The 11478-nt window shown below is 40.1% G+C and overlaps 1 protein-coding gene across 1 annotated transcript; it reads right to left on the bottom strand.

The window, feature by feature from the left end:
• Nucleotides 1-1669: 1669 nt before the first annotated feature.
• Nucleotides 1670-9729, bottom strand: fblim1 (filamin binding LIM protein 1). The gene is made up of 8 exons (XM_050039014.1): nucleotides 9485-9729; nucleotides 8779-9148; nucleotides 6780-6937; nucleotides 6078-6171; nucleotides 5796-5965; nucleotides 3302-3480; nucleotides 2990-3110; nucleotides 1670-2895 (listed from the first exon to the last, which is right to left on the bottom strand). Exons 2-8 carry the CDS (start codon nucleotides 9122-9124, stop codon nucleotides 2785-2787), a joined length of 1179 nt encoding a protein of 392 aa, XP_049894971.1. The 5' UTR covers nucleotides 9125-9148; nucleotides 9485-9729; the 3' UTR covers nucleotides 1670-2784.
• Between the last annotated feature and the right edge of the window lie 1749 nt (nucleotides 9730-11478).

Genomic DNA, 11478 nt, shown 5'->3' with positions numbered 1-11478 from the left:
AGCTAACCCTCGTCTGCTGAGTTTTAAAAATGCCGGCTATTTTGTTGCTTTCTGTTGTCGTCACATCCCTCCTTGAGTATATCCAATCAGCACCAAGTAATCCCCAAGCCCCAGCCAGGAGTCTTTCGGGGCCGTTCTGAGTACCTACCCCGAGGCAGGGACTTCTTTAGCCCCTGTAAAAGTTCCGGAACTCTGTCCTTCAGGGGTGGTTCCTGCGGTGGAGACACGCACCAACGGCCCCGGCCCCGTAAAATTACCCCGAAGTTCCTGTGGTGGAAACGGGCCTAATAATTTTTATATTTCTAACTTTACATTCTAGTTTTATAAATTGTATTATAGCATAAGACACATATTTTATATTGTTACACACTTTACATATTCAGTTACATAATAAATATTTTATTTTTAAATATTTTACATACTGGTGTTAACATTGTAGCATATTGCGCATATTTTTTATATTTTAACATACTTTGTACTTATACTTCTTATTTCTTTTTATTTATACTTATATAATTCTCTAGGCTTTACATAGAGCAACTGTAACAAACCACAATTTCCCCCTGGGGATGAATTTTGAATATGAAAACTGAATTTATGTAAAGTAGCCTAGTTTAAACCTTGAGGCAAGGGCTGTGCTCACAGTTACTCATTGTTACGTGATGATAGCAATTCCAGCCGATGTTTTATAATATACAGCCTGGCTTGTGCAGTTTGTGTTTGAGCTGTGACTAAATATCAATCTTTTTACCATTGTTAAAACCAGAGACATTCAGTAATAGGCTTAGAAGAAAGAAGCAAGTCACACTCAAGAAGCTGTTATCTAGCAAATGTTTGTCATTTTAACTTGATAAATGATGATTTGAAAATCAAAACTGATTAATCAACCCACTGTGTCTTTAATTAACCCACATAGTTTTTGATATTAAGGGTGGAAATAACAAGTATTAACTGATAAAAATGTAGGTGAAGAAAATGCATGTGAATTGAAAGACAGAGTGGTAAACATGGATGTGAAATGAAAAAGAGAGTGGTGAATTCTTAAGGGATTTGATTAAATTAAAATCGATTTGATTAAAACAGTTGTGATAGTTTTAAAACAGAGCCATGTTTCATCAGTTTCCTCCCATCTTACATTCATCACTCACAACACAAAATTGCCATTTATTGTCTAAGGAAAGTGACATCAAGGGTGCAAGTAACAAAAAATAACTGAAAAAATTGAAGTGGTAAAAAATGATTATAAATTAATAATATAAGTGATGGAATTAATTGAAAAATATAGAGGTAAAAATGGAAATAAGTGCATGTTTTTTGCACACATGCACTGATTGCAGTACTGAATAATTCATATCTTTAATCAATTGATTTTTGAACTGCCTGAATCAGACTGTTGAGCTTTTCTTTCCTTCTTTAATAAAGCATGTCCCTCTTGGACCACTTGAAGTGAGACTAAGATTTGCTGATCAACAGCCGCTGTGGCCTCAAGTGACAAGTCTGTGTTAATGGTAAATATTAATATAATCACAAGGTGAGAAGACAAATAAAATATAAGCAAACAGACTCAGTAATGTTTCACAGCCATATACCTAGACTTTGACAACATCATCTCCATAAGCTACAGCTTATACCAGACCAAGTGAGGCTGTACCAGAAAAAGACACCAAGTGTATGAAAAGAGCAGAGATGTATTTTATTCTGTATGAATTCAACTTTTCATCACTTCCAAAAGTTAAATCTCACTTAAAAGACAATATTTACCAAGTACAATAAAAGTGTGGTGAATAAAACAGAAATGCCAATAACACGTTTTCCAGAAAATGTTGTAATAAATGTTTTCGATACAAAGAAATATAATTACAAAGACATGTCATTTTGAGATACAAAATATAAATAATGCAATAACTTGACTAGGATCTGAATGAGATTTTAAGATTGTAACGTCAAATCAATGTGAATAGATCTAGTGTTGAGGCAAAAAAAAAAAAAAAAAAAAAGACAAATATAAGGCCCTGTAGTCCAGTGAAGATCTTCATGAGTTAAAGGTTCAGTGTGAAGGATTTAGGGGTATCTTTTAGCACAAATGATTTATCATATTTATAACTATGTTTTCATTAGTTTATAATCACCTGAAAATACAAAACGTTGTGTTTTTGTTTCCTTAGAATGAGCCGTTTATATCTACATGTGGAGTGGGTCCTCTTCCACAAAGTCCACCATGTTGTTTCTACAGTAGCCCAGAACGGACAAATTTTTAAATCAATTACACTACTGTGAGTGAAACTGTCATCTTTTTTTCCACTTGTCAATACTTGTTGATCGTGTTTGTGTAATTTAACAAATGTTATGTTGGAGCCTGCCTCAAGATAAAATATATTAGGTTACTTTTATATAAAGTTTGTTTTTTCTAGATAGTTTTTTTTTTATATAAAGTGGTAATGCAGTTGAGAAACAGTACACTGACTGAGATTTACAAAGTTCAATGCTTGCCGTATGTTTTTGCAAAGGCTGTTGCATAAATATATTTGGTGCATTTTGTAGTTTATGGAGTGCAAAATGATCAAGTATAAAAGAAGAAAAGGAGGATCCTCAGAGAGCATGATATATTGTAAAAAATCTTTTTAAAAAAAAGCCATATTTCATTATTTTTCTGCTGGAAAAAAGGGTGTGTGACGTTTGTATTCCAGAGTCTTAAATGCACATGCAGAGTCTCCCACGACTTTGAACCTGGACTCGTGGCACTTTTCCATCAGCTGCAGTGTATCCCCGGCTGTGAGGCCGGTGTTAGTGCTGGGCAGAGACCAGGTTCAGATGGCAGGATTTGCAAAGCAACCTACCATCCAAAGGATAGCAGCCATGGTCATTTGGTTCAGGAGAGAGCTGGATGACGCAGACCTGCAGATAATGAGAGAGACTTATCAGTAATGTGTGTTTGCGTACTTGTCAGTGTGTTTTTACAGTACACACTGTTTGCTTGCAGATAGCTCACCTCACATCTGTAGCAGTTCTCATGGTAGGAGCGTCCCAGGCATTTAACATTATAGCTGTCAGTACCATCCTCTTTTGGGATAATTAGTTGGTTGCAGGCATGACAATTCGGAGCATACTTCCTTTATGGACGACATTTAAAAACGAAGAAAATTTTAGACAAGGCAAGGCAACTTTTAAACAGAGTCAAGGTGAAGAATTGTATCACAGCATCTTTAAAAATATTTTGTGGACGTATTATCTCGAGCCTTTCACACAAAACCTCTTTGGGTGTTTTTCTTGCGATGCTTGCCATCATTTGTAAATCTCCTACCTGTAATAGTCCTGGAGGCAGTACACCTCTCCAACTTCTCCCTGAGCAAAAGGCAGCTCTCCAATTTGCTGTTTACATGTTGCGCAGGTGAAACAAGTAAGGTGGTACGCTCGCTCCAGTGCTCGGATCACATGATCTGTGATGGCCTCCCCACACGCCCAGCAAAGCTCCAGACTGGCCTAAGACACAGAATTAATGGTGACGATACAAACATTTTCCACTGTTTAACTCATTTAGTGCTACAAACCACATATAGGCTACCTCATGTGTGTCATTGCTGGACATTTTCCACAACATGTGTTTATATTTTTGAATCGTGGTTTTCCCACTTTCCAAGCAGCCATTGGCTTCAAAGCAGTAATTAGGAGTATTATGGTGTACTGCAGTTCTTCATGTGGTTTGTCCAAGTGGTGTTGCCATACCCCAGTAGAACATGGCTTACAGGCGTATTCAATCAATGTTAATGTCTTTGTATTATGTTATATTTGTCAGATAGCCCATGTGAAGTTTAAGTAAAGGGGCATCCTCTTACTTAACTCATTTAGTGTAACACAACACAGGTGTGTAAGCGACAGCAGACAATTGGTCTTTTTAATCTATATTGCCACGTAAAATAAAGGCGTTTTAATTTTTGCCTTGGGTCATTTTTGAAGAAGACTTGCATTTTATATTTTTTTGACTGAGTATACTTTACGATGCAATGAGCCCTTCACAAGATGGAATGAACACAGTATAACACCTGGAGTATCCAAAGAGCACCTGTATGTGACTACTACTAAGATCCAGCAGTGCTTCTACTCCTTTGTATTCATGGACAATTATTTACGTTGCACTGCATGTGTAACTTATGTAGACAGTGGTCATATGGTATACTGTATAGCTGCATTTGCTTATGATAAATAATGTAGAAGTAAATGAGTTGCAGTCCCCCCCAGTGTTGACTTCATGGCTACAGCCTTGATTGTCCTCTATTAATTTCTGCAAAGAATGAAAATCAACTTGCAGAGACCTGAAAGTTGGTTCAGTGATGACATTTGCTATACACCTTTTATTCGAAGTCTGTGCAGGGTGATTGTTTTTACGCTGTAAGGGAAGCCAGTGGCTACCTTGAAGGTATAAGAAAACCACATTTAAAAAATGTAACACAATTATGTCTTTGGAAAACAGCATTAATGTAGCATAAGTGATTTCAAGTAAATGAGCATACAAAAACATTGTTATGGCAACCCAGTCGCTAGATTAAATGTTGGCATTACATGTTTCTGCAAACTACTATATGTTTCATTTGTAAGTTTGAGATCAATACAAAAAAAGAGTCAGTTTATTTTGGACATCCGTGCACAAAAAGTAATAAAGACATAGACAGATTCCCACCAGGTCTGTGTCTATATCTTTTCTGTGAAGCGCTCATGTCAGAAGCACTGCTTTGCTGCTGTTTTTATTCCTTATTAGTATTTTTTCGAGCACCCTTCTTTTTGTGCACGTGGTCCTAAATAAACTGACTATTTCTTGCATTGATCTCAGCCTGTGGACCGTTTTGTGGCTGTCCAGCCCAGTTGCACTGGTGTGCAAGTATCTCCTCTGCTGTCCTTTTTTATTTGTCTATCATACTGACGCACCCAAGACAAACTTTTTTGTTGTTGCCGTAAGTAGGTGCGGTTTCAAAGCAGCCCTAAGACTTTTCATTTGTAGTGGATATGTTGAAACTTCATGTTTCTTTACTTTTCAGTTTTTAATTTTGTGTTGTGACAGTGCTGTAGTTAATGTGTGGTTAGGCACAAAAAACACTTGGTTAGGAGATCACCATGTTTTGGCGTAAAATACCCAGTTAGGTTGCTACAAACATGGCTGGAAATGTACCAAACTCTTGTCTTTCTACTTGTTACATCATATTTCAGACAGTTTCTTTGGTAAGGATGTCAAATCTTTGTTAATAATTCTTTTATACTTGGCTAAAAAGTGCCTCTAGCTGGGATGGTCTGCTTCACAGGTCCCCACAGTTGTGGTTATCATAGATATCAGCTGTGCTTCCTCTGGAGAAATTGACTTATGATCTCAAGTTCTGGCAACTTTGGGAACCATTACACTTTTTCCTCCAGAAACTCTGACTTGCTTATCCCCGGAGGGCAGTAACTGATTGCTCCATCTGTTGATGTCAATACCACTTTGCTGTACAATCTCTCTTTTTAAAACTTAATAGCCTATTATTCATTCTTAGTTGCAATATACTACAGCATTTGTTCTTTTGAGGTGTTTTTTTTTTTTGCAAAGATATTCTCTTCTATACTCTTCTGTCTTATCAGTCTTTATGTTTAGGTGTTGTTTATGTTGGTTGGTTTTATGTATGTGCTGTAACATGTCAGTAGTTTGCATAAATGTATAATGCTATCATTTTGCTCTGGCAGCTGGGCTAGGTATGGTCCTGTAGAAAGATTTGCATGTATTTGCAGCTTAATAACATCCTACAATGGAGGCTGTGTTGACTTTGACCTACCTGGTAGCAGTCCTCACAGAGGGGGATTCCTGCCTTGTTGTAGTACTGTTTACCAGCCAGGGGAATGTGACAAGACCTACACTGGAAACAACCATCATGGTACGTCCTGTTTAAAGCCTCTATTGCAGGTTCAGAGAGAGCCACGGGTTTCCGACAGAAGCCACACACCTCTGCATTGTACACAAACATCAAATGTCACAGAGGGTTATAATAATACGTGTACTGTCAGGGCGGAACAGTGTAAAACCTGAGCGGTGAATGTGTAAATAGAGATCATGTTACCTCGACTCTCCCCGCTCGTGTCTTGGCCGTTATTATGGATCCCATGGGATTGTTCATCCTGTTTCAACCCACTAGATGGTGTGCTTGTTTCCACCTTAAACATAAAGCACGTTGTTAATGTAAAACTAAACGCTGAACTGAGACAGCTGATGAGTTTTGCCTCATGAGGTGAATCACACAGTTTAGCAAATGCTTGATTTTGATTTAAAACATGATATGTATTTCAATTGCTATATGCACATACTGTAGACACACATAGGTAGTTGTGAAGAGAGGAAAGTCTTTATATTAGACCTCCTGCTGTAACTCAGCCTTCCTTCGTTGTTTCTACACAGAGATGAAGCTCTGATGACGGGAACTAAACACTTCTTATAAAGATATCTACAGTTTGGAAAGTGCCGTGTTTGTGAGGGAAAAATGTTCACAGTTCATAAAGTGTTTTTGATCATTCAGCCATATCTACAAGACAGATGTTTTGTCCTTCATAATGTGTTTTGCAGATAATTCTTTACGACAGCTGCACAATATAATACTGCATCTGTAAAAGCTGAGGAAAGCTGTAATCCTCCACTGTGGGAAAAATGACTTGTCTGCTTCGAGCGAAATGTACTGAGGGAAACTGGGATCGAGTGTTTAAAACAGTACATGACTGCCGTAGACATAAGAAATTGGGCAATGCAAATGTGTCATGTGTCTACATACCTCTGTGTTGTAAACTGGCTGCTGGCCTGGGGTCAGAGGGGAGAGAGGCGTCTGGGCAGGAGGAGGTGGTGGAAGAGCTGATTCTTCAGAGAGCGATGTTCCAGGAGATGAAGGCAATGCAACAGCAGGAGGAGGAGGAGGAGGAAGAGGGAAGAGCTCTGTTGGGCAAGAAAAACACTTTGAGTTTCCAGTGAGCACTGAAATTCAGGATGAGATTAATATGAAACCCAACAAAATATACAAAAATATATTCCGTATATATACATGCACATACAAATACTGACACCTCTAATAATGAAAAAACTATAAAGTAGAAAAACAACTGAAAAAAGAGAAAAAAGAATAAGATGAAAATAGTAAAATAATGAAAAATAAAATAGGTGGAGGAATAGAAGCTTGTGAGGTTATGTGTTTAATGCATGTGTTTTTCTCCACATTATCTTCCTCATCTTGATGTCCGCTGCAGACTCACCTTACTCACTACACAATATCATCAACATGGAAGATTTTAGAAACAGACTATTTGACCACCGATTGCAAAATTCAACTGTCTGCTGTAACTTGTCTGTTTGTTCTGTTGCTTGTTTCTTGTGTGTAAAATTTTTATGCTCTTTGTTTTAACCTTTTGCTGTTATGTTTTTAGTCTGTTTGGTCTTTTATGTAAAATTCTTTATGCTACAGTCTTGGCCAGGACTCCCTTTTAAAAGAGATTTTGAATCTTAATGAGAATGTCCACTGTAAAATAAAGTGACAAGTTTTCAGCATGTTCCCAAAAGAGGAAGCCTAATATGGTCAAATTTAGCAGCTGTTCCTCAGAGATAATACTTAATTGTTTCCAGTGCTGCCATGTACATCCTGAACCCAATGAGTGTGAGAGGAGGGTTAGGAGCTTTTTGCAGTTAAAAGAGTCATACACCAGTTTGGCATTTCACTCACATAACACTGTCGAACATACAATTGACAGTTTAAAAAATATATACAAAATATATACAAGTTAAGGCAGCAGAACCGTACATATCAACTTTTTTCTCACACTTTCTTCTTCCTTGTCAAAACCTGGCGCCTACATTACCCACAATTCAACTTGACCGCTCAGGTGTGTTATTCTAGTATATGCTAATGTTGCCTTGAGTTGCTAGCCTCAAGCAGCGATGAGGAGCAGGCTGCAGAGCTCTGGTAAGCTCACTTATTTCTAAAGGCCAATTTATAGGTTCCCATTTATAGTTTACTTTGGTCAGTGTGATGTAAATCTTCTCAACCACCCGGGTCCACGAGACAGACCCTTATGTAGATGTCCGCGTGCAACCTGTTTTTTGTGACCATGCAGACTGTAGGCATAGCAAGCGCACTGTGACTGCACATGCTCCAATTTCTTGTTCTAAACTCCAGTCCAATCCAAAACACTGCAGTCAAGCAGTATGGATATTTGATGGACATTCACTCCAGACCCAACAGCATTGTTTGGTTTAACTTTCACCCAATGTTGACTGTAGACTGTAAGCTCACCTCCCAGCTCTCCCGTTCACTGCTGGGGGCCAACATGGACCATCAGATGTACTAAGAATGAAATCAAGTTTGTCAAGTTTGTCTGAGCTTTTAGTGGATTTTTGTCTTCATCCCCAACGTTGCCTTAGGTGACATCAACTAAGGCAATTTAGCAGCAGTAAGCAGTAGTTCTCCCACAGACCTATAAACACACTTTGATGTGTAAAATTGGTGGAGTTCCCCCGTAGACACTATCAAACGTGTTGCAGTAAAGGTCAGGAGAGCAATAAAATCTAATTTGTATCTTGGGAGGAGCCCAAAACGAGCAGAAACGTATCATATTGTTGCTGTAATTAGTATTACCAGCTATGGAAGAACAGGACCAAAACCTATAATACAGGTCAGCCAGTCCCTTACTGCATTAGTTACATGTGGGTGAATACATCTCAGGTAATCTAAGTTTTGTCTAGTTTGCACTTAATTCAAGATGAAAAGTAAATCTTGACATGAATACCTTCAGCATGCATGCCCTTTTCTTGCAGCTTTCCTCTGCTGGCTCCAGGTGGGGCAGGTTTTGGACTCTGAGGGTCTGAAGCTCGGGCGGAGACGCCTGTACGAGTCCGGCCTGTGCTGTCCGCACTGCCAGAGGGCTTAGACTGTGAGTGGTCCTCTTTCTTATGTCTGACGGTGGGGATGTTGTCACTGGGGCTGACTCGTACAGCAGTGTGCTGCTTGTCTCTAGCCGGGGCGCTGTGAGCCTGGAGGACGGGCTGCTGCGGTGTCACAGTGGCTCGGTGAGGAGATGCCAGAGTGATGAAGACAGAGGACACCATCCTTTTTGGTGGAGCTGCTGATGCCATGACTGTACAAAACCCACATACAGCCTAACAGGAGGACAGAAGAATTACTATCTACATCTAACATCTAGCTTGCAATAGTTAATGTTTTATGGTCCTACAGAAAGACTCAACACATCTTTTTAATCAACTCTTTAGCAGTGAACATGACATGTTATCTCTAGCATCTCAACACTATTGAATCTACATGTACACACCCTCAGTCAACTTTGTGGGAGTGCTCACTCTCACTTCACAGAGGTAAACTCACACACTCTCAGTCTCATAACCCATAATGAATGGTTTCAGAGGCAGAAAGCTCAAATCTAAATCATCTGTTTCCTTTAAACCCACTCACTCTGGCTGTGAGCTGCCATTACATACCTGGGAGAGAATGCGGTTTTGAGGACAGCTGTGTCTTTTCTTCTTTCTGCTTCCCTGCTCTGTATCTCAAAACTTCTGGTTTGTTTTCCCTCCTGTAAGCTGCCACTGAGAGAAGACTTTACTCCGGCAGAGAGGGCGACTATCAGCAGAAGGCCACTCCTTTTCCTTCTGAACCTCCCTCCCCGACTCTCTCGTCCGCCGACCCCTCCTCCTTCTCTGGCTGAATGACAATACCACCTCCCTCCCAACCGTAAAAGGTGAACAGTTAATCTCGGGCAAAGTGCAGTAAAAAACATGACACATTCATCTACTATGAGAGCTTGGCCGGCATAAACACACTGGCATGCTTGCACGTAGACACACAATGAAAAGTCATGCAAGAGTTGGGCAATCTAACCAAAAGCACACAGTCAGGCTTTTTACAAATGCAATATACAGTATCATAAAGTATTTCACAAGGTTTTTGCCCTTAAATAGACACACACAGCCACCTCCCACTCCTTTATCTTTCTGCCTGCCAGCAGGATGTGACTCTACCTGCCTTTTCCAGCAACTCTCTATCTCAGACTGTCCTCTCTCTCTCTCTCCTGTGCAGCTCTGCCTTATTGTTCTGTCAGCTTTATTTTCCCTACCTCCCTCATTGAGTCTGCCTCCTTTTTTCTTCTCCCTCTTTCCTTCTTCCCTTCCCCCCACTACATTATATCACTTTAGCCTTGACTCACTATCAGTGTCACATGGCATTGCCTCCATTTGTGCCTCATCGACGTCCGATAATGTGTGGTGGTCTTCATCAGGCTCTCCTGCCTGATGGAGCCTTTGTGGTTGAAAGCAGCCGTAAAGGAGCCGCAGCATTACAGTGCAATGAATCAGGGCATTGTGCAAGAGGAGATATTGGTGTATTAGGGAGAAGGGGGAGAACAGTGAGTGATGTCTGTGTGAGCTATGAAAAAGCTGCTTTGTTGTGTTTGCTGCTCTCCAACAGAGTGAATCGAAGCAATATCAGGTCTGCTGATCAGCAAATATTGTGGTTAGTTTCCGGAGCCAAACCTTGTGAGGTCTACTCCCCTCTACAGAGTCAAAAGAAAGGATGGAGTAAGAAACTTAAGTGTTGAACAAAACTGATCCATGTGGGTCAGTGTGGGAGAAGAGTGAGAGGCATGAATGTGTGTGAGAGGGTTAACAGGAGACGGAGATGAGGAGAGTGATGGGGGTCTCTGTTGTTCCAGCTCTGTGGAAAGGAATGCTGCAGTGATGTCACGGTTGCAGGAGGGAGCATGCCTACTGATGACACAATCCCCAGACCTTCACGCTCCGCCTCCCCAACAGCCAAAATCCTCATTAAACCCTCTGAACCTCCTCACTGCTTCTACAGCATGACTTTTTAATTTACTCACCAACATCACAATATAATACCTAACTTTAATCCTCAGTTTTTAGGGACTCGGGTGAGCGGGACAACAATGGGAAAGAGAATGAAGGGAAATGAAGGGAAAGGAACAGGAAGAAAGATAGGGAAAACAGTGACAATTGCATGTTTACAAATACAGTTGATGTTGATTTCCTGACTGCAAACATCTGCAGCAGCAGACAAACAACTTTTCAGGGAGAAATCCGGTCAACTCACCCAAATACTCAAGTAGCAACACAATCACCACAATAAATATTGTTTTTTTTTCAAATCATATGCTACATTTGTACATTTCATATATAGTGGATATGTTGCCTCTTTAATTTTGTTTTGACTTGTAACAAAGGTGGCATGGTGCTGCAGCAGTTAGCACTGTCGCCTCACAGCAAGAGGATTCTGGGTTTGAATCCACCGGCCAGTTTGGGCCCTTATGTGCAAAGTTTGCATGTTCTCCTAGTATCAGTGTGGGTTTTCTCTGGGTTCTTCAGCTTCCTCCCACAGTCCAAAGACATGCAGGTTAGGTAAATTGGTAGGTGAGTATTTGTGTGACCTGCCCCAGGTGTAGCCACCTCCTGCCTAATGTCAT

The sequence above is a fragment of the Epinephelus moara genome, chromosome 24, assembly GCF_006386435.1.
Source record: "Epinephelus moara isolate mb chromosome 24, YSFRI_EMoa_1.0, whole genome shotgun sequence".
NCBI classification, from domain to species: domain Eukaryota; kingdom Metazoa; phylum Chordata; class Actinopteri; order Perciformes; family Serranidae; genus Epinephelus; species Epinephelus moara.
Note: the sequence above shows the minus strand (reverse complement) of the source record. Positions and strands in the feature narration are given on the sequence as shown.

What these genes read in the sequence shown, in the direction of transcription:
- fblim1 (XM_050039014.1), bottom strand. Translation starts at nt 9,124, where the DNA reads ATGGCATCAGCAGCTCCACCAAAAAGGATGGTGTCCTCTGTCTTCATC. An exon ending in AAAGGGCATGCATGCTGAAG is followed by an intron (nt 6,938 to 8,778) that starts GTATTCATGTCA and finishes CTTGCCCAACAG; the next exon opens with AGCTCTTCCCTCTTCCTCCT. An exon ending in CACGAGCGGGGAGAGTCGAG is followed by an intron (nt 5,966 to 6,077) that starts GTAACATGATCT and finishes TGTACAATGCAG; the next exon opens with AGGTGTGTGGCTTCTGTCGG.